The 26,096-nt window shown below is 38.2% G+C and overlaps 1 protein-coding gene across 1 annotated transcript in view; it reads left to right on the top strand.

The window, feature by feature from the left end:
• LOC117376193 (whirlin-like) overlaps positions 1-26,096 on the top strand; it is a 172,285-nt gene that overhangs the window by 58,688 nt on the left and 87,501 nt on the right. The window contains exons 2-3 of the mRNA XM_055224247.1: positions 5,835-6,005; positions 16,331-16,456. Coding sequence (XP_055080222.1) covers positions 5,835-6,005; positions 16,331-16,456 — 297 coding nt within the window. The remainder of the gene's footprint in view (positions 1-5,834; positions 6,006-16,330; positions 16,457-26,096) is intronic.

Raw genomic sequence — 26,096 nt, forward strand, 5'->3', positions numbered from 1 at the left:
AGTTTTGCAATTTCCATTTTACTCCTTGGATTGAATTCTTGACTCCTGCTTTTTTGATGTGGACTATTGAGATGTTGTGCGCCCTTCTACAGATGAGATCTCCATTTATGCCGCACTGCTCTATATCTGCTCTGTCATAGATAAATAAAGACTCGTAAATCTCACACGCTCTGAATGACAGCTGATTCGGAATCGGTTTAAAACACAGCTAGAATGATGATTTTTAGTACAACAAACCCCAAGGGAAGCAAGAGGAGGATTAGGAATATATAAAGTCGGTCATTTAATCGTTTCTCCCACAAAAATATTACTAAAAACCAGCTGTCCAAGTATATCTCAAACTAGATTGTAATTCTTGGGACGGTGACCCAAAGTAAAGATACTAGTGGAGAATATGAATGAAATGTTGAATGTCCTGGTGCTTTATAATGACTTCAGGGAGGGTCCCGATGCAGAGAGAGGGGCAGGTGAACTCTGACCTGTTAAAATGGCTGGTCCTTCAAACTTTTATGACTCCTCACTGTAGGTCTATAATGAGGAGAATGAGAGATGGACAGAGCAATAAGTCAGAAATGTAATAAAACAGAGTAGGGGAAGGTTAAATATTAAAAAGTACTTCTATTGTAAATTCTTCATCTTGGGACTATTACCGTCAAAGGGCATGGATGGAGCCTGGACAAGAGCCATAAACGTATAATAATAATGTACTTGAACCTTTGTATCACTTCCAGCCTCCCATTGCAATTCTACTCGTATTCACTTGTCTTAAAAAATCGGTACTGCCAATTTTTCAAGGACATATTATGACAAATTAGATTTTTATGAGCATTTAATGACCAAAAACCTCATCAAAAATATACCTAGAGTTGTGTTTTGTTTTATTAATGCGCATTTCATTGATCCTGTTTATAAGGCCATCTTGCTCTGAGCCTTGAATTTTCCCTGGATTGTGACGTCAGAGTTAAGAATCAGATTCAGTCTTAGTTTGTTTTTCTATGGTAACTGACATTGTTGTTAATAGACGGCCCGCTAACACCACATCCAGATGAGAGAGTTCTGATTAATGCAAATAATGGGTATTTTCTTTACATAAGTAATATTTTAAGTTCTAAAATATAAAATACCAATGCTACGTCCGATAACAGTACATACAATACATAATAACATTCTCTTTAAAGTCACAAGTGGCAGCAGTTTGTTCAGAGTCTCAAAAAGGATCCCTTCAGATTAGAATAGCTGTTTTGATATTTTAAATTATATTATGTGTGAAATGACTTGTTCAAGGACATGGGAACTTTGTCAACAAAGTTCTTTATAGTTAATTTTGTTCAACACAGCATTACTTTCTTACTTTAGCTATTATGAAGGTCTTGTTAGCATCTCTTGGGTCTTCTGGGCTGCCATACTTTCTAAGGAACAACTTGTGCATATTTATTCCTGGCACACTGCAACTTTTAAACGCCTCCCTAGCTCATGTCATATTGATTCAGACAGGCTGGGATAGTTTTCTGTTTTTTCTTTCACATAAACATCACTTGGACTAAAAATAGCTTGAGTTGCATCTCCAGGACCTTATCTGCAAAAACAGAAGTGAGAACAAGATCAGATTTTTACTTCAATTAGATCAGACAGGAATTAAAAATAGGACAGCTCTTCAATGTTCATGCCAGAGGTAAGCAGAAAATCAAAGTGCCATGTGTTTGAATGTTCGTTTCTGGTGTAAGCGTCAATGAGGACCAAGAGTCTGAAACATAAAGTCAGAAGGGTTTTAATGAGTTCCATACAGGTAAAGTGAACAATGAAGTGATGGACTCTCCGGAAAGGACAGAAAGAGAGTCCTGAGATGTGCATGTTGACAACTTTTATAGTGTCTCTCAATGTATATGTGTGTAAGGCGGGTCCTCTTCTGGTCCGCATGGCGTTACACATTAAGAAACTTCAAAGTGATTTAGTGATTTTGATGTAGTGCTGCACTGCTAGAAAACACCTTACAAACATGATGTGATTTTATAGTCATTTATTTTCTTTACCAAGTTTGTACTTCACACTAATTCAAGTTATGACACTATGTAACTTTTCTAGTGAAGTGTCATCCACCTGCTTGTCGTCATGGAGATGTTTTGGCCTAATCTTGACTTTTGACAGCAGGTGTTTTTGTCGCTGAAAATTACCTTGAAAACTCAATTCAAGGAAATTCAAGGAACGCCCTGGGGTCCCACCGGAGGAGATGGAGGAAGTGTCTGGTGTGAGGGAAGTCTGGGAGTCCTTGCTTATGCTGCTGCTTCTGTGAGAAAATGGATGAATGGATGGACTATGTAAAAGTGGTTGTCTCTCCACAGATCTGACCTGGAACTTGGCCTCCAATGACATTTCAATGGAGACATACGTGTGGTTGATCCTCCACCAGAAAAGTTACATAGTGCACATTAAATTACTTCTATTTGACAATGAATATTTGGAAGTTGCAGTTTTTTTTGTTTTTTTGTTTCTTTTTTTACATTACGTTGGCATTACACTAAAACATACATCAGGTATAACAACCATAGACTGTATAAAGAAGTCGATTAAGAGAGTGTCCCCCATAGCATTCGGCTCCAGCCAAATGAAGTCAAACGATCCTAGCAGTTACAATGGGGAATTTGAAGCCAAGTTCCATATTTGGAATTTCGAGGACGAGTATCATAGCAACCAAAGATCAGTATCAAAGGTGCTGTTTGGCATTGGGCAGACGCTTTCCATCACTGTCAATCAAACTGACCTCGGGGAAGAAAAGGCACCTTATTGGTCTATTATTGATGTTCATATCTTGATTTGCGAACAAAACTGTGAAATAAACATGTTGACGTTTTTTAAATAGAAAATGAATTAGAGCGAAAATCAATGAAGCGGAATCACGCTACACTGACTAATACTTTGCTCCTTTGCAGTGTCCGCAAAACTTTCCTCAGTAATATTTTGAAGTAATGCTATGTTTCAGATTTTTTTTTTTTCTTTTTTTTTGCAACCATGGAGCTGAAGCTCAATTTCCCAATTCTGTTGTGACACTTTGACATTGTTGTTTGCGGTTCGTTTGCTGTGAGTCAGAACACAGTGGTCAGTGTCTGCTCCTCAAAAACTGTGTCTGTCTGTGTAAAATACCCAGCAACACAGTGATAGCAAATGACTAAATGACCAAACAGGCAAACAGGATGAAAAGGAAACATCCAACCATCCACTCTCATCCATTTAGTCTTTTATGCTTGACTCTTTTCTGAAGTTATGGAGATTTGATGACAAAAAGTGGTGTAAATTGTCGTGAGAGTAGATATGTAAAATTACAAGAAGAAAGAGCCTGTAGTTAACTTGTTCTAGTGTCCTATTTTTGGTACATCAAGTAGTTATGCGACAAGTGGGTTTGGATATCTCCTATTTTAAAGATGCATTATGGTGAAGTTGTGTCAGTTGATGTTATTGCTTTACCTGAAATGTTACACAGTATGGCTTTATACTTATTGCTAAAAGCCATCTTGCTGAAAACTATCTTGTATCTTGTAACTCGTACTATGAGAGTGTTACAGGTAAACTTAAACTGATGGCATGGTACAAAAGTTTAATGCCATACTCTGGAAGAATCTGGGTAAAGCAATAACATCACCATGGAGATAAGCAGTTGACAAGCTGTCCACCAGAAAAGTTACATAATGTACCCTCAATATCTTATGCTGAAAATGTTTAGAATAATGAAAAATACAGACTATCAGATTGCTTCAGAATGTTTTTTTTTATTTTTTATAATCCTATACTTTTGAAGATATGATCAACTTTTTGTAAAAAGAACCTAAAACTTAACTTCACACTGTGGTCCAAAGTTATTCCTCACTTGCCTTATGCATTAGGAGCACATTGATTACTCACCACGATGACTTTATAAGCACGTTTCTCAACAGACCAGAGCAGAGTTTTTCTGTCATGGTAAAGCTAACAACAACTAGCATGCTAACCATCCTTCCTGATTTTCAGACTCTAAAAACATAATTAGATGCAAAAAGATGGGTAACATTTTTTACCTCAAGAGATGTTAATATAATCTATATCTGTGCTGAGGCAATTTTTTCTCAAGTACATAAAAAAAAAAAATAATAATAATAATAATAACAATAAATAAATAAATACAAATAAATAAATAAAATTAATTGAACTATACAATAATTACTCATCTGCAAATCTGGTGCATGTATTGAAAAATATGAGTTTATTAAAAAAAACAACAACTAGGATATATGTCAACAAATGAATTTATATAAAGTTTATTTCCAAAATCTTTCAAAATTGTGTCATATCTGTTCTTGGAATGGCAGTGCTGAATTCACTTTTCCGAGGCAGGTGGTTAATAGAATATAAGTGACACGTGGTTGGCAGGTGGTGGGGAGAGTGGTGGTCCTGCAGCAGGTAAAGTGGATGTTTGAGTGACATGTGCACATTGGTCTGTGTGGAAAAGGTACAAACTGGAAATATGTGTTTACTCTGAAACTGTCACTGGAAACGAACCAAAATGGGCTACAAATGTCTGCCTTGTGCTTCTATTCATATGCCCAGGTTAGCAAAGAGATTGGATTTAACTTGAAAAACACACAATATGCAAAGTTTACTTTTTTGTGCTTTTAACCATGTTGTAGGGTTGCCAAACGTATTGGAAATCAGATACTTATCGATATTAAAACTCATTTGAGCAGGTATCAAGCCTAAAAAAGTCACATTCACAGGACAGAAATGAACCTTTCCTGAACAGCTTTATAATGATCTTGGGCTGTGTCAGAACAAGTATAAGACACATAGACTAGTATACACCCATGGACCAATATGGCACTTACCTGGACGACTGAAAGATTACACAGATATAAGGCCACACGGTAATATAAAAGAAAGGACTACATTCTCCCATTTGATTGTGTAAATAAAGAATGCTTCTTTCAGTCTATTCACTCAGGAATTACAGTCTATTCCTTAGTATCGATATGGATTTTGAAATTCTTTGCTTACACTCGTTTCACTAATCATTAATCCAAAATTGTCTTCTATGAGCACTTGAAAAGACTCCGTTTGTGTGTTTTCTGGATTGTTGCGTCACAGAAATCTTGACTTCTCCTTTGAAGCTTATAAGTCCATAAACCATCACGAACTGTGATCAAATTGTGTTCACTACAACCGCATGGCTCTATTAGCATAGCATTCTCCTGACAAAAGGGCCTAGGTTTTTATTTTATCATTATTAATTCCCATTGCTACAGAGGGAGCTCCAATACCTAAATACCTAATTGGAAACGGGAGGCTAATTTATATTGTGTGTTTTTCCAATTGTAGACATCAAGCAAAAAAAGTGAAACACTAATCCCAAGTTGACCAAAAGCATGTTTTAAAGTGTGACTAAACACTTAAACTCGCAACCACATTTCAAATTGCACCGTTAAACTTGGCTGTACCTGGAGGACAAAGGGGAGAGTAAAGGGAAAAATAGGGCATGGTCCGGGGGTATAAGAAATAGTGTGATTGATCTAACAGGTATCCACACTTCAAACTCCCCCCTCTGTGTTTTTTGTGTCCCTGCCTGTGCTTGTTGTGTTTGAGGTGGTAATCACAAACACCTGGCTCTAATCAAAACGGTCATACTTGAAAGTAGTAGTAGTACAGTAGTACTTGAAATTGCAGTGGTCACTGGAAACAGCACACACTTGGTTTTTGACAGTTTTTGACCAGAAAGCTGTAAACATGCCATATACACTTTACCAGCAAATAAAATAAAACACAATGAAGTGTTGATGCTGTTTACTCATTGACCTGGTCCTGTGTGGTTGCAGGTGCTGAAGGGCTGTAAGAAGCTGTCCCTCTCTGTCTGCTCTATGGGCCGGATCCCTGGAGGTTACATCACTAACCACGTGTACAGCTGGGTGGACCCACGGGGGTGCAGTGTGTCCCCCCCACCTGACGAGGCTCACCAGAAGCAGGCCAACGCAGCCAACGAGAGGACGGTAAGAGCAGAACCTTGGGTAAGGAAAGCTCTGATGTCTAAGGGTGCGCTCACATGAGCCCAATCAAACTGTCGAATAGCCCCTATAAAGAATAGCCCCTAAAGCATGGGACATGTCCAATGTGAGTGCAAACCAACTGTGCCCAAGCACGGACAGCCCCTAAAGTGCTGTACGTTTGTCCAGTGTGAGTGCAAACCAGGCACGTCACGTGGCGACTTTTGGCTCGGTTGGAGGAGGAGGGCCAAAGTACAGCACGGATGCTCATGTACATGCACACGCAGAATTTATGTTCAGAGGATAGAGGATAAGAGGAAAAAGTGAATGAACTCTGCTTTAAAGTCATGTGGAACCTTCACTTACCTTCAACAAGGACTGTGATGCCTCGTCTCCTGTTGTCCTCACTGCTCCACACTGTTGTTTGATCCATAAACTCACAAACAAGTATCACAGTAGGACTCATATCTGCCTCACTATTTAAGAGATATTTCATCCAGCTGGACTTATTTTCTTCGCTAAAGCATTAGTACTGCTGCGTGACGTGTAAACAAACAGCATCGTGTGATGACGTCACCGGGCCTAGTCTGAGTGCGACCTAAAAGAAGATGGAGATATTGAGATGGTTGATGTTTCTGGTGCTGAGGTATGGATTCAAGGCAGATTGTGGCCTGTATATCTATATTTTTAGTGTAGATTGGCTTCATCTGGCTCTAATGTGGAACATCCATTTATGACCTCGTAAATGATCAAACTGAAAGTCATTATGTAACTTTTCTGGCTTGCCTGGAATGTTCCACAGTATGGCATTCATCTCTATTATGACAAGGTGGTGACACCACCACGCCAAGTTAGAGGTCAGATCTGTGGAGAAGCAACAACACTTTCAGTAATAATGCAGGTTTTCAGGGTATTATTGAGCAATAACTGCAAAATAAAATAGAATGTAATGTATTAATAGTATGTATATATATATATATATATATATATATATATATATATATATATATATATATATATACACACACATATACATATATTCACTTCAAGAACAAAGGGTGAAAAAAAAAAACATTTGTTGTTTTAGTTTTTGTCATTTTCTGTACCACACTGTATGGCAGGTTTATATAGATTTGCTTTGACAGTTCTTAAAGGAGTCATGACCTTTGGCGTGGTGACCTTTCAGACACTCTGAGCTGTTATTACACCTCCAGCAATAACAACATGTCCATCAGAGAGACTGCATTTGTTCATGTGTCATTTCTGCAAATATTTAACTATGGACAATAGAAAACTAGTGCCAATAATTATAAAAAACATATTAAACTGACAGAAATTGCCTGTCTACTCTATAGTTAAAGGCACTTAAAAAATATCAAATGAACTTGAACCACAGAAAAAAAACAACATGTGTTCAGATCTCCATATAAGGATCTCCATTTAGACTGTGTGTGTTTTCAGTCCACACTGCAGTATTATCAATCTTAGTGAATATACCCAAGCAAAAAGTAGAGATTGAAATATTGACCAAACAGTAAAGGCTGTTTGGAGATTCGTTCAAAGTCTCATTAGACTTAAGTAGGCTAATAATTTTGTGCTGAAACTTTGAACAAGTATCGGTGCTGATAAAGTCACACTCACAGAACAGAAATGAACCTTTCCTGAATAATTTAAGAATGATCTTGAGCTGTATCAGAACAAGTATAAGACACATAGACTAGTATACACCCATGGACCACTATGGGACCTACCTTGACGACTGAGGATATAAGGCCAAATGAGAATATAAAAGAAAGTACTAGTGTTTTTTATTATCATCGTGGTATCAGAATCAGTATTGAGTATCGAGTTTATTCCTTAGTATCGAAATTGAGTCTGAAATTTTAGTATCATGACAACACTACTACTACTGAATTAGATGCAGACATCATGCAGCAGTTTGATTTTGTCCCAAGGCGTTGCTTTTATAATCTGTATCATCATTAAGCTTTTTATTTGGGGAGAACAAGCAGCTTAGTGACAAATACCACAATTAAGTACTTTGAAGTACATTTTATGGACTTACCGCTTCCTGTGGTTTCAAAAGACCGCAATGTGTCTTCTCATTCTCGGGATCAGAGCTGGCCCGCTACAGATGATATTGATTCTCTTTTAGTCCCTAAGACCCACTGCGGAGTACTTTCTTCTCCTGAGATCGATGCGGAGCAGAGGACAGGCCTGTGGGGAGAGCGAATCAATGTTGCAGTCACATCACACGCACACAAAAACGCGTATACATCCACTTTCTGCTGTGCTTAAATCTGCACCATATAGGCCCACTCGGTGAGCAGTTCTAATGGGATAAGAGGGTATAAGAGCTTTCTATGTTGTAAGTGCAGGTAACACGACAGTGGTGTAGTGGCTTTGATTGAAGAAATGTGTAATAACTTATATATAGGGATGAATATGGAACATTCATATTACTGCATTATGGAAAAAGTGGTAGATGTTAGTGCGGTTCTACTTTGCCATGTCATAATAAATATACACAAATACAGACTTATTGTTCAATATATGGCAGATGGAACAATACTTTTTGGGGGTCAGTATTTACTGTGTGTACTTTTATTTCTCTTGCTACAAAGAAAAAGAAAATATACTTGGCAAACAATAAAAAATAAAATAAAACAACAAAAAAACATTATGTGACTGATATCAAAACCCTGAAGCAGAATTTCACCTTAAAAATGATTCTATATGTGTAGTATTGTTAGCATTACAATTGTAAGTACTTTTCACACCTCTGAGATGAGTGTGGAGTTTTGCTGTGATGCTAAAGCTAACAACATATCACTGAAACCTCTTCCCTGCTTTGGCAATGCGTACTGTTGTGTCACTGGGCAAGACATCTTACCTGCCTTGCTAGTATGTGACTGGGGCTGCTTGGAGAGGCTTATTTATTTGTTGTACAGAACTACAGTGTTAGTAGTAGTATTAGTAGTGGTAGCGGTTAGAGTGAAAATAGTGGTAGACAGGAGTAGTAGCAGTAGTATGAAGTAGCAGTATTAATAGAGCTACTCAGCAGCCTGTTATGGTTCACTTTTAATACAACAAAGACACTTTGAGAGGACCCAGAAACATATAGAGGCTATAAAGGCATCAATCTCAGACGTACCTCCTGTGGGGTCATCAGCGTGTTCCTGTCTCAGCACTCTGTTTGAACATATTGGACCTGATCTCCATCGACACAGGAAAGATTTTCTGTAGGGCCTGTGCCATGGCCTTTCTCCTGGTGTAGATCTCATTGTGATGCATAGAATCAGCTCAATACATCAGCAACTTTACACAGACAACTTTAGACATTCAAGTATGTACTACCACATATATAAATTGCAAATGTGATCTAGAATGACTTACACAGGACTGGGGCCTCATACAGGACAGGCACAGGCCTGTGTCAGGACAGGCACAGACCTTATTGTGACATTTATTTAGACATGGAGGGCTCTTGAGAACAAGTTCTCAATAGCAAGAACTCCCTGTTTCAAAAAATGCAGGGAAATTTTGGGTTCACGTCAGGTTTGGACAGTAGACCTGTGCACGGTCTGCAACCACTCTGGCCCAGAGTGCATAAAGACAAATGTAAAGTGTTAGATTTTAGTCCCATTAAACCAGAGTCTCACTCCTGTGCTCCATTTGAGGGAAGAGGTTTCTCTTAGGTCTGGTCATTATTTCATCCTCTGTGTTGGGTTACAGACTGTGGCCCATAGAAGTCTGCTGTGGACTGAGGGAGAGCCAGCACTGCTGCAGGGAAGTGCACGCCCTTGTGCACAAGAACACACAGCTTTAAATGCAGGTGCTATTGAGAATAATAAGTGACTAAGGGAGGAATAAACAGCCCTTCTCAAGTTTTGGCCAACAGAAGTGTAAATGCACAAATTTGAATGTAATTATTTTATACAATATTGTAATGATAAATATTATTTTCTGATGATTTCCTTATTTGATCAAACACCTCCTCAAACTCTTCACCTCTGCTCCTCTCCATGAGTGTCATCTGTCAAAGTTTCTAGACTTTGTTTAGAGCACATGCCAGGGCCCCAGCTGGAGCAGAAAGAAGCAAAGTTCTGCGCCTAATGAGTTTTATAAATCCCACGTGTGGCGCAGAAGGCCACTATACAAAGAGTAGTGTGTAAGCAAGTTTTATAAATGAGGCCCTTGGTCAGTTGACTTCACTATGACTACTGAACTTATTCTATGCTACTGGCTATTTCTCTTCATAGTGGCTTTTTTATATATAAAAAAAGAAAAATCCGTCAAGTTGACAAAACTTTGTTGGGGTGAAGACATTTCGCTGCTCATCCAAGCCACTTCTTCAGTTCTGGTCAGATTACTGGTGGACACTGCCTTAAATCTATCTGAAGGGAGGAGCTAACTACAGTGAAACTCAAAACACCTATTGTATACAGTTTCTATTTCTATTTACCTATAAGCATCCTCTCTAGCCCTATTGTTCTCTATGTTTGCTTTGGGTCTGAGGATGGAGTTATAGATGGGGGACAGGTGATGTTTGAGGCCCCCATCCCTGTTCAGTGAAGGATTGTCTTTCCTGCTTCTTTAACTCCCCTCTCAAACCATTTCTGATCTGAACCTCACAATCTTCAAAGGCGTGGTAAGTATTTTCTTTTTTTGTTCACGTGATAGGGGATAGGTGCTAGGGGAAACCTAAAATACTCTGAGCCCTTAAGCCTTGAAAGTGAGACAATACACATACTCAAATCTCCTTGTCAATGCCTGATCTCAGAAACTAAGCACGTTTGGGCCTGGAAATACCAAGTGCCACAGTGGGACGCCAGTGGAAACAAACGGTTTTGTCCTTAGGCATGACACTTGACCCACCTTGTCTAGTGTGGATGTGGTGTGTGCGTGATGTGATTGTTGGTGGTGGCTGCAGCTCTGGCTACAAAACGAGTTTACCTCACTAAGTTTGGAGTGAATAAATACTGCGCAAAATCGTGATGTGAATTCGGACCTCTGAAAAACCCCTATATAAGACAAACACATTAATAAACATCCATGAATTTAAAGTGATTTGGCATAATATGTCTCCTTTTAATCACTGTACTTTACATGAGCCTGTTTCCACTGCAATGGTGGTCAGGAAAAACACAACAATGGCACCACTCTGATTTGCATTTAGACAGAAGAGATGAGGAGTGAAGATAAACTTACCTCCCGTTTACAACTTCAGAATAACTTTTAGATCTTGTGATTGTCGGGAGCATCGCAGTTGCACACAAAAGTACAAGTAATTATACACGTTTACTGCCAGTTTCTTGACTACATATAAACTAGTAATGACTTTTTCACAGTACCTCCGGAAAGTGGTGCATTATTCAACTCTAAAAGTGAGATTGTTGTCAGTTGAAAGGTTCTTAAGGCATGAGATTAGTATTTTCAAGTTTGTGGAGCGCATCCCTAATAAATAATGATAGTAGCGTGACAGGCCCTTGCCCATCATCTGATACTATGACTTCATCAACTCACTCAAACGCCATTGCCTTTGAGTTGTGATGGATATTTTTCATTGTACTACTTTAACAAGGACACCTTCAGTTCTTTTTTGACATTTCTTTCTACCTACAGGTTATATAATACTCCTTACATTAGACATATGGCCCGACTTGAAAGGGCTACAATGCAATATTTTGAGTGTTTATGTCTCCGTGGGATCCTGTACTGATGCTACATGAACGTTATACATCCAGAATCTGTTGACTTTTATACCTATCTGGTTTAGTCATTCATAAAACTCATACATTAATGATAGTAATCCTAGAATATTCAATTTTTTCCCGTGTATTTGAGCAAAATGTGTTGAATAAGCAGCTCTTAAGGTCAAAAGAAAACAGCTCTTTACTGTCTGCGTTTAGATTATAAAGCAATTCTTTGTCCGATCATGAGGAAGTGCGTGTTAGCATGCTAGTTGGTGTTGTTGTTAGCTTTACCGCTGCAGCAAAAACTCCACAGAGTCCCAGAGAGTTGTGAAAAGCGCTTATAAACTCATCAGTGAATAATTAGAAGGCTCTGGAATCATAAGGAATGACTTTGGACAAACCCTTTAAAATGAACCACTTCTGTTTTTCACATTTTTAAGACTGTAATAATAAGGTACAATGCTTTTGAAACCCAGTTGTTTCATAAGTAGTTATTGAGAAAAGACTGACATTGGCAATTTAGACTCTCAATCTCACTCATGTTACTTTTGGACAGTCAAAGGCAGACTGAGAGAACTTTTGTAAGCGCACAATTCAAATTCAAAGTACGTCCACTGCTTCCCAATGAACAGACCCTACTGTAATTACAAATCACATCACCAATGCTTTATATTTGCGGAGTTACAACAAGGACTAGCAGTGACTTATATCTTGTGTAATATTGCCGTGATAAGCCACTAAAAGCTTCTGAATGAAAAACATACACAGATTGGAAGCCAGCCTATCAAGAGTGAATGCACATATTAAATCGGACAGAACCAATCTCCTTTATAGTGTAGTGTGAGGCCTAAGCTAAACTTCTTTATGGGAAATCCTTTGTTTTTTATGCTTTGCTGTCATTGATTAAGCAATAAAATATAAAAAAAAGTATTTAGTTTTTTATGCACTTGAATCTTCTAATATGTGAATGTGCCTGCAGTAGCAGCAGCAGCAGCAGCAGCAGTAGTAGTAGTGGTATTAGTTGAGGTATAGTAGTAGTTGTAATAGTTGCAGTAATAGTTAGTCGCAGTAGTGGAGTAAAACTGATAGTAGTAGAGTAGACTTTGGACATTTTTATTTTTTTGACAAGGGGCTTGGTTCAGTATGCAAAAGTACACTTTAAAAAAGGGAGTCTGGGTGTCCACCCCCAGAAAATATAGTAAAAAACAGGAAAATTGTCCTGTTATGGTCACCGCCTTTGAAGCTCCACACGCAAGACCACATGATTACACTATAACTATTTGGCGTCCAGCTAAAATATACTCCCAACAGAAAGAATCAGGAGCACCGCTGGCACTTCTGCTGGCACCTATGCTGACACCTCCGCTGACACCTCCGCTTGCACCTTGGCTTGCACCACCGGTTTGCATGGCGTATGGTTTTAACTTGTCGCTACTTTTAATTATACAGAATGCTCGTGTCCACTGGACCAGAGCTGCACTGCATGCAGTCTGAGCCTGAGGTTATAGGTCTAATTGGCCTGTCTTATAATAGACAAAATCATTTGGTATTAACCTAACTAAGATTTCAAGGTACAGTATGTTCTTCATTTTGTTTGCAGTATTACATTTTCCTTGTATTTTAAGGTCACGATGGCACTAAAATCATACAAATAGTTTCAAATGTATTTACTGTTCATTTTACGTCGTACCCACACGAAAACCTTCACTCCAAAACCCACTTTCACATGCACTTTGTAAGGAACAGCTTCAAACCAGTAAACCAGTCAAAATTTGTAGAGGAACTGTGTATAAGATAAATAGTTTACACTCTGCATGCACTTTGGTCGTCTTGTCAAACGCACCTTTTCTGGAACTTCACAACATGGCTGCCTGTACACAGTTATTCCAATGGGAGAACTCAATTTCCCGGCGTCTTCTCGGCCTTACCTATAAATCAGAGTTAGAGGTTGCATCAGATACAGGGGATGTCAGCCTGACACTGCGAAGAAGCACGACAAAAAAGACAAGTTTTTCACGAGCTGAGCCAAGACAGTAAAAGTTTGAGTGGTTCTCTCCAAATTAAGTGTTTAGTGATGGATGGCCACAGGAGTAAACACCAAATGTAGCTTATTAAAAGTATACAAGCAAACTTTACTGCTAGTGTTGTAGCTGTGGTTAGCAATATTTATTTTATTAAGTTAATTAAGTTATTTTTTAGCTTAAGTTTGCAGCTGCAGTCCTACAAATATTTCTGGCTTGGAAAAAAGTTTTGGCAATATTTTCATGTTTCTCTTATATATTTTTTGATTATTAGTTTAGGTGGATTATGGAATGATAACCATTTTTGAAGTGCGATATATTCCTGAAGTAAATATAGACGATAATAATGAAACCAAGCCATAAAGCAGAATTATCCCCCCCAAAAAATAATAAGATAATGAGTTATAGAAATTCATAATTCAAACTTCTACACCTCAAATCTGATCATAGTGCAGAAAAATGGCCTGACTTTCTCCACAACTGCAAAGAAAAAGTATCACGATAAATATTGACTATTGCATTATTACAACGTGTCTGGGATTGTGTCAGGCAGGTGGTTTCCCATGATGCTTAGTAACAATGTGACCTTAAAAACCATATAGTGAGTGGAGTCGCCTCTCCGCCGATCTGACCTGTAACTTTCCCTAGTCACTTGTCTTCATCGAGATAGAGAAATTTAATGGCATACTCTGAAAATTTGCAGGTGTGGGACTCTCACCTGTAAAAATACATACATTTGGATATGGGAAATTATAGTTATTGTAAGTATATTAAGTAATATTTGACAGACAGAAGATCAGTGATAGGTTTTAACACTAATCTAAAGGTTGGTGGTCCAATTCCAAATCCATACATGTTGTTTCCTTGGACAAGACAGATTATCAATTGCTGTTGTATGAATGAGTGATGAGGGGCAGATGGGAAGAAGGGACTTCATCCCTAACAAATAAACATAAAAATAATCTAGATAAGTTGCCATACTTTCGAACATTCCAGGCAAAGCAGTAACATCTCCATGCAGACAAGCAGGTGGCAGATTCTCCACCAGAAATGTTACATAGTGCACCTTTAAGTATCCACAACGCATTGCTCACATATGATCTCCCAAGCAACCTTCTCAATCAATACATTTCCCAAGGCTCTATAGAAATGACATGTTTGTATTGATTTAATGCTGAGTGACTTGACAAAGGTTCCCATGGCGACAGATACAAGTATACTGTAAGCCCTGCTCTTGAAACGCTGTGGAGTGTGTAGCAATCAGATAATTATTCAGTCCAGCTGCTAAAATGCATTTGTTGCTTTCATTTTACTTACTACTTAAATTCACTTTTGTTTTACTTCATTTGAGACAATTGACTGGGAAATGTATATAAAATCACTTTTTTTGAGCTGTCTACTATGTTAAATATTGTTTCCTCATCATAAACATGCTTGAAGAGGTTGTATATGTCTTCTATGTTTGAGTAATCTTGCAATCTCTCCTGGGCCCTACTTAAACCCTCCTATGAGCCCACAAGCCTATGTCACCCATGATCCCACACAGCCATTTTTATAATAAATACACAAAAGCATGATACAAAACAATACACTACAACTTCACAAACCTGATGCGATGTGCAGTAGTTTCATTAGTGGGATGCACGTTGATTGTGCTGAATGAAGAGGGAGTGACATGGGGATCTAAGTGTGATGCTTCCTCTTTAAGGTTCGAATCACATTTTTGGTATAGGTCGTACTGTTTTGTGTCCTTGAGCAAGACTCTTCACCATCCTGACAAGTTTGAATGAAAGCTGTGAGCGCAAAATAGTGGCCATGTGTCTGCCATTCTGTCACAAGGCAGCAGAAAGTGGAAGGTGACTTGATTTTTGTACTTTTATAGTGTCTCTGTATTAGTCATGTACATTTAAGTGTAGTACTGTATGTTGACAGTATTAAAATATGAACATTTGTGTATCATGCCCTGCTCCATTGGTTATAATTGACTGTGTACATTGCATTATATTCAGGTTTTGTTCTTGTCGCTATGGAGTTACTTGCTTTGCCTGTGATGTTCTGCAGTACGGCATTAGACATAAAGATATTAGTGACATTATAAATCAGACGATACATACACAGCTGTTACTCTTACAGTTACTCAAGTAGTATATTCACCATCTACTATATGAGTGTCTTGGAGCACTACTTTTAACCTGAGTAGTACTATTTTGAAGTAACAGTACTCATGCTTTTCACAACTCTCAGAGACGAGACTGGAGTTTTGCTGTGACGGTAAAGCTAAGAACAACTAGCATGCTAATGTACACTTCCTGATGATCGGACAGTAAATGTAATGCTTTCGAATTAGTTGCAGACAGTACACACCTGACCTGCTTATAGAATATATCTGTACTGGGGAAAGGCACATTTTGCTCAAACACAGATAAGTCTTTTTTCAAGATTTATTAAGGGTAATTAAGGTGTAGTTATTATGAACGCTTATCAACATTTTTGGCTTCTTCACCCCCTCTGCTACGGAAATAACTATATGGACATTTTTTGTATTGGTTATGATAGAAATAACCAATAAATTCAATCAAATTTAAGTAATAATTTCTGTTTATTTCTTTGTCAGGTGAATCTGAACATGGAGGACGGCCGCTCGCTGGGTCTCATGATCAGGGGAGGAGCAGAGTACGGCCTCGGCATCTACATCACAGGCGTGGACCCTGGCTCCGCAGCAGACGCAGGGGCCCTCAAGGTAAAGCATAATACTACAGTTCACTCAGATCAATATGAGTTTAGAGCCTGTGTCACAATGTCAGAAAATGTCAAAAGCAGTATGGATTTAGACTAAACCAATCCATTCTAGCTCAATACAATACGGCGGCCTCGAGAACGCAAGAACTTTTCATCCACTCAGCCGCCTGCAACAGATCACCACATATCGACTGTCACCAAACTGTTACGTAATGTTCATACTGACACACACACACACACACACACACACACACACACACACAAAAACCCTAATAATAAATACATAAAAATTAAATTAATGAATGTACTGTGTTGTTGACAGTGTTCTGCCATATAAATATAAGAAAATACAGTATATACATTTCAGACTAAAATAAAAGCATGCATGTTTATTCCAAAAACATACATCCTTATTCTGAGCAGGCTTGCATCTTCACAAACCTGACTTGCACTCGGATTGAAGGAGGGCCACCTTCTGCTTGTTTCCATGGAGATAATATTCCACAGTATGGCATAAAACTTTCATTTTATTTGAGCAATTTGTTACACTTTGTAGCTCAAATAAAATAAAATAATGATAAAACATGACACAGCGTTGCTTAAAACGTATCTCCATGAGAATACCTTGTGCCACAGTGAGGGTGCTCTGTAAAATGCTTTGGGTGTCATGAAAAGAACTATATAAATATTATTATTGAAATATATCATTACAATTTTCAATTCAATTTTACAATGCAGATTTGGTTGTAGTGTTGTAAAGTGTTAATGATTTTGAATGTGTAATCTGGATAATTGCTTTGGCTCTGATGTTTGGCCTTTAAAAAGTTCTGTACATAACATTTGAGACTCACCATTGTCTGAAACAGCAGAGGAAAACACGAGTGACCTTTGCCTATGTCCTCAATAGTTCACACTGCAGTCAGAAATAATCCACAAAGAACACTATTATAATTTAAACTGAAATAAAACCAAACTGTGAGATCTCCAACAATTGAACACTGAAGTGATTTTACTTAGCAAAGTTCTGCAAAATGTGTTCAGCAAAATGGACTTTTTAGTTATAATGTTGTTTCCTAATCATAAAGATTCATTTATTCTTGGCCCTTAAAAATGCTTTGAGCACCTTTGTTTTGGCATTTAATGTTTTAAATGAATTATTTTGCATATGTTGCATTACCCAACTTGGAAAACAAACTGCTAAAGAATGTGATAAGCATGCTAATATAAGCACACTGTTGTAATGAACACAATTTTATGAGAGAAATGCTCAGAGTAAGTCTGACAATGATTTATGGGTTTTTACCTGTGACGTAACTATCCATCCAACAATTTTCATCCACTTATCCGGGGCTGGGTTATGAGGGCAGCATTCTAAGCAGGGACTCCCAAACTTCCCTCACCCCAGACACTTCCTGGGACCTCAAGGCGTTCTCAGGCCAGCTGGGAGATATAGTCCCTTCAGTGTGTTCTGGGTCTTATCCGGGGCCTCCTCATAGTGGGACATGCCAGGGAACACCCCCCTAGGGCGGTGCCCAGGAAAAATTTGGAAAAGAAAGCCCGAGTCACCTCAACTGGCTCCTCTCGATGTGGAGGAGCAGTGGCTATACTCTGACGTAACTATCCAGGCAAAATTAAAACCAAGGCTGAGAGGAGGACGGCGTTAGTCCTAGTAGTTGTAGTAGTAGAAGTAGCCTTTCCCCACCAGATGATTCTTTGCTCAATGCCTAATGTCCCTGAGCAAGACACTTCACTCAGATTGTGTACTCCAGTGTACTGATTGGGATTAATCCTGGTGAAAGTATACCTGCTAACTCACATGTGACTGTTTGCTATGACCTTAAATGAAAAAGGGACGAGCAGAAAGATGACTACGTACGGATACTTGTCTGCTACATTTTTTATATAAACTTACAATGCAAGGTAGGACCCAGACTATGGACCATCCATCACAGCAGCCATATTAATCATCTGAAATCATATTAATCATGAATGGTAATGCAAGAACGCACTGTAGCAAAGTCCTGTCTGTTTCACTCACTCTGACAGAAGAGGAGGAGGAAAAGGAGGAGGAGGAGGAGGAAGAGTAATGGTGACAAATGACACCAAACAACGCCACGTTTAGATTGTTATTTCATTTAGAACAATGGTCTGGCTCTAATAACTTTGTGTGTCGTAAAATGAATGAGACTAATTAGCTTTATTGTTTAATTGTAATTAGAAAATATTGAGTTTCTGCTTACGAATTCACAAATAATAATTACGCCATTTTGACTGGATTGTGTTGCGGCGTGTTGGCGTTGTGACCTTGGGCAAGACACTTTATCACCTAGTTGTGGGTGACAGTAGCTCAGTTGGGAGAGTGTTTGTCCACAGATCCAAAGGTTGGCAGTTTGATTCCTACTATCGACATAAACATCATCGTCCAGCTCCCACAGTTGAATGCTGTTGTTGTGTCCTGGGGCAAGACACTAAACCCACCTCGCCTTTAGTGCCTGTGTACACTGGTGTATGAATGTGTGTGTGGGTGTGTGTGTGTGTGTGTGTGTGTGTGTGTGTGTGTGTGTGAATTCCTTGATTTAAAACACTTTGGGTATATTGAAGATGGAAAAGTGCTGTATAAAAATGTGACTATTTTTGTTTATTTGGTGTGGAATGGCAGTCACTCCTTCATGAGTCTGTCCCAGGGCAGCTATGGCTACACTTAATTAGCATATCACCATGGAGTATAACTGATTAGCAACTTGTATAATGTGAATATTTAGACAACCAGGAAAAGAGGTATTTAATGTTTGACCTTTAATGTTTTTTTATTTTATTTATTTATTTTTGTTTCATATTTTTATTAATGTGTGAACAAATATTACAGTACACTGTCAATTAATACAACAAATGCATACACATCTTTTTCATTTTTTTAATAACAAGAACTATAACAAAAAATATAATAATAATAACAATAATAATAATAATAATAATAATAATAATAATAATAACAATAACAATAACAATAACAACAACAACAACAACAATAATAATACTAATAATAATAATAATAATAAATACATAATAATAAATAATAATAACAAAATAAATAATAGTAATAATATTATACGTAAATCAAAAATAAATATGGGGGACGGAGGGGGGGGGTGGTGATGGTTGGTTTTGACCGTTTCAAAAAAGTCAATAAATGGTTGCCACTTTCTATAAAATCTATTTACAGTACCACGCAGGCACAGGGAGAACATGCAAACTCCACACAGAAAGGCCCAGTGCCACCCAGAAACGAACAGGTCAGATCTGTGGAGAGGCGATACTGGTTGCAGTAAGATTACAATATTTCCAAGGTAATTTTAAAGGACATTATACAAAATCAACATTTTTTGAGCGTTTAACCACGCTATACTATATCAGAAAAATACCTGGAGTTGTATAATCCATGAATCCAACGTAATCTTCTCTGAGCATTCAAAAATACTCTCATTTGTTTGAAAATATGAAACACTTACCCAAAGATGACCTGACCACGAATGTCTTTAACCAATAAAAACACATTTAGCAAGATACATTTTTTACCAGTCTGTGGAATACTCCTGGCAAAGCAATGAAATCACCATGGACAACAAGTAAGCCACATAATGCACCTTTAAAATGCTTGCTAATTACTTAAGTTGTTTAGTCGATTAATCGGCCTATGGAGTTTTTTTAAAAAATTTTTTATGAGACAACAGCAGAAAGAAGTGAGTGAGTGACCTGAGTGAGCTGAAGATTTGGTATATTTTTGTATTTATATGTAAAAAGCCATTCACCAGCTTGATTTCTCGTCATAATAAGTTGTTTCCTAGTACTTTTTTCTTTTCTTTTCTGCATAAATAGTAGCATCTGGCAGTTTGGGTCAGATACATAAAGCTTTTGCCACATCCTCTTTGTAGTGAACTAAACGATCAACACGTGTCCTACTTCATATTTAGAATTTCTTTGACTACAGCCCTACTAATTACTGACCTTTCCGCAAATTAAAGACACAATGTGCAAAAATACATCTGCTCATTCTTATAATTGTTTGGCTGTCATGTCGCCACCCAGTCCGCAGACATGAGCAGCGTGCCTGGCCTCAGAAAAGCATCATTACACTCACTAAATCTCAGTGGTTGCACGCATTTGGGTCAGTTTTCCCCCATGACGAGACCAACATCTTTCTCTCCCTCCTCTCGCTCCCTCTCTCCATCAGTCTCTCAGACACGGAGCGCTACTGTCTGCTACGTGCTAAACAATATCACTCCAAATAGCATCTGCTGTCTGACATGTGTCCTACTTTGGCCATAAAACACTCATATTTAATACAAGAATTGGTTTGAACAGAGGTAAATGTGGTAAAAAAAAAAAAAAAAAAAAGCCAGATTTTGAAAACATACCAGAATTATCATCAAATTATATGACATATTTGTTTTTAACTTAAGTTTCTGGTTGGACATGTGCAGATGTGACATGTCCATGACCTTTTTATACTGTAAACAAATACCAGAGTTTGTCTAATTAATATTGATAAAAGCTTTTAAATAAACTGTGCCCCCCTGTACCAACACACAAATGAGCGATGTACTGGCTGGAATTAGATTTTTTATGGATGTGTTGAGCAAGTGTGTACTAGTATTTCTTTATCTTTTTATCCTATTTATTATACTAAATGTTGATGCTGAACAGATGAGAAATGGCATATCGCTGGTTTGTGAGAGCAACGACACACTGAAATGACAATAAAGTTTACACATTATGCTAAAAAATGTTTAAAATTGTCAGAAAAATGTGTTCCTGTGTATCTGCATTAGGATGGAGTATTGATGTCATATGCTACCCAGTACTACTTCCAGTCATTTCAACAGTTTTTAAGCTACTATCTTACCGAACAAACTGATCATTATAAAATCCCATGTGCACATTAATGTTTATGTTGAATCAAACTTGTGTTAGGGCAGACTGAAAGAGTCGTGGTTTGCATTTTGTGCCTGTATCCTGTACATATCACAACTGTTTCAACTAACTGGAGAATGATAGAAAGGTCAATATAAGTAAGTATAAAGGATCTTGAAAACATATACCGTATTTTCCGGGCTATAAGTCGCACTTTTTTCATAGTTTGTACGGGGGTGCGACTTATACTCAGATGCGACTTATATAATTTCACATCTTCGTGATTGTCACACTGATAACTGCATGAGGGCACTCTAGACTTGTGTGACAGTGTGACAGCCACACTGAAGCAGCACTTCATCTAATTCAGGAGTTGGTGGAGTTCAGAAGTGACACTAAGGACGAAGAATTCAATGGATTTAGTGATTTGGAGTGAGATTGAGAGTAAAGTTGTTAGCTTGTTTTTTATGCTTTAGTTATCTGATAAACTGTTAATATCTTATGTTAACAAACCAGACACGTATTCAGTTCACTGTCTACGCTTCACGTCGCTGAATATGTTAGAGTAGTTATCTGATTAACGGTTAATATCTTACATTAACAAACCAGACACGTGTTCAGTTCTGTCTATGCTTCATGTAGCTGAATAAATATAAATGTGTTATGTTTGCATGCTGTGCTGCTATTCAGACTGTTGTTCTCTATTTTATTGTTTTTATTATAACTTGCCTTTAAAGATAAAATGTCTGTTCTTGGTCTCAGATTTTGTAAAATAAATTTCCCCAAAAAATGCGACTTATAGTCCAGTGCGACTTATATATGTTTTTTTTCTTCATTATTATGCATTTTTTTCACTGGTGTAACTTATAGTCTGGAGTGACATATAGTCCAGAAAATACATTACTGACAACAATATGAATTTATTTAAAGATACACTATGTAACTTTTCTGGTTGAGGGTCCACCATCGCCTTGTTTCTACGGAGATGTTATTGCTTTGCCTGAAATGATCCACAGTATTGCATTAAACCTATTTCTCACCATCTCACCACGCCACCAAGGCCAAATGCCAGGTCATATCTGTGGAGAGGTGACCCCACACACAGCAATAATGCATGTTTTCCTTTACTGCTGTTATGACACTAAATACTTTGCCTGAATGAATGCAGTTATACATTTTTTAAAACCATCAGACATAAACTGCCTCGGAATAACATTTAAAATCCAACTCACCAAACTTTGGGAATATAAAATGAAAACTGTGATTTGATTTTGGTAAGTAAAAATATATAGCTCCACAAAAGCCGTATCTTCCACAGCCTTATGAATATTCCAAATGCAATCCAACGAAAGAGCCAGGGCTGACATTTGTGCGTTTCCTGACAGAGCACAGATGAAGACGTTTGTTTGGTGTTGCCAGGGAGAATTGGACCGGCACGCTGCAGCCTTTGACACATGACTTAAAAGAGGAGAAAGCCTGAGACGCAGAGTGACAGACATTTGGGTTTTAGTCGCAGCGGGGGAGATAGAGAGGTAGAGGAAGTGAGAGAAGAGAAGAGAGAGAAAGCGGGAGAGACATAGGGAAAGGTAAACGGACACATTTTTATAGGACACAACAACAGTATTTATCTATGGGAGCTGGAATCGCACCACCAACCTGTGGGTCAGTGGATCAGAACGCGAGCGGGATTTGAACCGACAACCTTCAGATCAGTGGAGAAAACACTCTGAGCTACAGTCACCCCCAGGTAGAGAGAAAGAAAGAGAGATGGAGGGAGAGACAGAGAAAGACCGAGAGAAGAGAGAGAGACGCACACATACAGGGGAGATAAAGAGAAAGAAAGAGACGAGAGACAGAGATAAAGAAAGAGAGAAGAAACAGAGACAGAAGGAGGAAAGAGGAAGACTAAGAGCAAGAAAGAGGGAGAGAGATACAGGGAGAAATGGAGATCGAGAGAAAGAAAAACACAAAATGAGAGAGAGAGATGTAAAGAGAGAGTGATAGATAGAAGAGTGACAGAGGGAGGAGAGACAAAGATGGAGCGTGAGAGAAAGGAAGAGAGATAGAGGGTGAGAGAGAGAGAAAGAGAGACACAAAATGCGAGAGAGAGAAGTTAAAGAGAGAGTGATGAATAGAAGAAAGTGACAGAGGGAGGAGAGACAAAGATGCAGAGGGAGAAAAAGGAAGAGAGATACAGGGAGAGATGGAGATAGAAAGAGAGACACAAAATGAGAGAGAGATAGTAGAGAGTGATAGAGAGAAGAGAGCGACAGAGAAAGGAGAGGCAAAGATAGAGAGCGAGAAAAGGAAGGGAGATACAGACAGCGATAGAGATAGAGAGAAAGGGACAAAGTGAGAGCGGTAAGGAGACAGGGAGAAAGAGAGACACAAAATGAGAGATGGAGAGAAAGACAGAGACAAACAGAGAGAAAGAGAGAGATGGAGAGAGCGACAGAGAGAGGAAGGGGTGAGTGATTTGTCCATTAAAGCAGCAGCAGTGCAGGGAGCAGTAGCAAATATCCACTTTTCTCCACAAATTGTGCTCTCCGTCTCTCTGTCTTTCTTTCTCTCCTTCACTTTTTAGTCCTCTGTCTGTGTGAATGGGATGAGGGAGGGGCTGGTTAAATCCTGTACCGAGCCATTAAGACAAATATGCTAGATTTCATCACATATGTGGGAGCATCTTTGTGTATTGAAATGTCTTATACTTCTACTGTAACTATATTTGAACTGGATCATTGACCAACCATCCAAAACACAGAAACACAGCCACAACTCGGTCAGTCTGTCCCAAGGCAGCTCTGTGGCTCCAGAAGTAACATACCACCAATGAATGAGATATCACAAGTTTTATCACCGTTACTATCAAAGAATATATGATTATTTTGAGTTATTTTGCCTAGTAAGTGTTTTTATCGACCATCGTGGTACCTAAACCATTAGTATCAAGACATTTCCTTAGAATCAAAATCAGTTTTACCTCGTGAATTGGTTGAAAGTTTAATGAAAACATAACTACTTTTTCAGGACATTATGAAAAGGTCCTCATAACAGTTCATATAACAGGAAGTCAAACCCATGAATTAGAAATGAACCGATATGTGTTTTTTCTCATGGTCGATGCCAATTGTTTAGAGTTAGCGATATAACGATATCCAAATCTCTATGCATTTCACGGTACAATATTTATTGCAATATTTTATAGAGGCTAAAAACATTGTGAATATGCTACTTTTCTGTCAAAATCCAAATATTTGTAGCTCAGAGAATAGACTTTAAAGCAGCTCTGCTTGTGAACAAGTCTCTCCATGACCTAGGCCAAAGTATATCTCCGACATGTTAGTGCCATATGAACCATCTCACACTCTGAGGACGTCAGGGACCGGCCTCCTGCTGGTGCCCAGAGTCAGGACTAAACATGGGGACTCAGTGTTTCAGTTTTACGCAGCTAAAACCTGGAGCAGTCTTCCTGAAGATGTGAGACAGGCCTCTACTTTAGCAATGTTTAAATCCAGGCTCAAAACAGTTCTGTTTAGCTGTGCATACGACTGAAAAGGTTTTATTCTGCACTCTTTAATGTTTATTTTATGATGATTATTAATTTTTTGGATTAGTTGTATAGTGATTTTAATGCCTTTCTTATTGTGTAAAGCACTTTCAACTACCTTGTGTACGAACTGTGCTGTACAAATAAACTTGCCTTATCTATATTTCTAGTAGTATCCACTGTGACAAAAGTAAGAAACTATTGATATGGATGCACTAACTTTGTACCCACCCATCTTCATCTTTTCTCTATCGCTGCCCATTCACCATTTATAACTGCTGTGTGCTCCTGTCTCCATGATACAAACCCACAGAGCTACAAACCCACAGAGCCCACTGTATTCTAATGGCCCATCATTTCCCTTCACTGTAGCGTGCAGCAGTGGTGTATTTTCCAGTGGCTGCATACAGATCTGCATAACTGCATTTCATTTGCATTTTGAAAGTGTTTTATGAATTGTTTAGCAGCCTCATGATGCCTTTAGACCTGGTCCACCACTATATGAATCATGGTTTCTATTCCTTAGCTTAGCTCTGGTCTCAATTCATAAATTAAATCCTCCTATATTACACAAAATGTATTCTTGTGCGATTTAAGCCATGTTACAATGCCTCAAAAACATACCCAGGGTTGTGTTTTGTTTCATTCACACATGTTTGAGTAATTCTGGGTTATTAGTCTGTCTGCATCTCCAAAACTCAAAATGCTCTGTTCCACCTTGTGATGTCATGAAGTTGTAGTTTTCAAGTTAAGCAGCTACTTTTACCTTTTGGTCAGTAGAGATTGGCAATTCCAGATCTGAAATCATCCAAATGATTCTAGTGAAGGTGTATAGAGTTAAAAAACATTACACAACATTACAACATAGAAAAGAACATAGCGTAACATGGGCACTTTAAATACATTTTCATGCATTTGCTCAATAGAGTGTAGTGACATTGACATTTTTAGCACTGTTATAAATTCTAAACACGGCTACAAATGGCTGATACATGAGGAAAGGCATCTGATTTAAAGTCAATATGAACTTAAAAGCATTGAGACATAATTTGCTATGATGGCTTTTAGAAAAAAAACAAAAGAAACAAACAAATAATAGTGCTGTTGAATTATTTTTACTTGACATGTCGCTATATTATCCTACATGTGAAGATTTTAACTACTTTAGCCTACTTAAACGGGC

Source organism: Periophthalmus magnuspinnatus, chromosome 9 (genome assembly GCF_009829125.3).
Source record: "Periophthalmus magnuspinnatus isolate fPerMag1 chromosome 9, fPerMag1.2.pri, whole genome shotgun sequence".
In the NCBI taxonomy this organism is placed as follows: domain Eukaryota; kingdom Metazoa; phylum Chordata; class Actinopteri; order Gobiiformes; family Gobiidae; genus Periophthalmus; species Periophthalmus magnuspinnatus.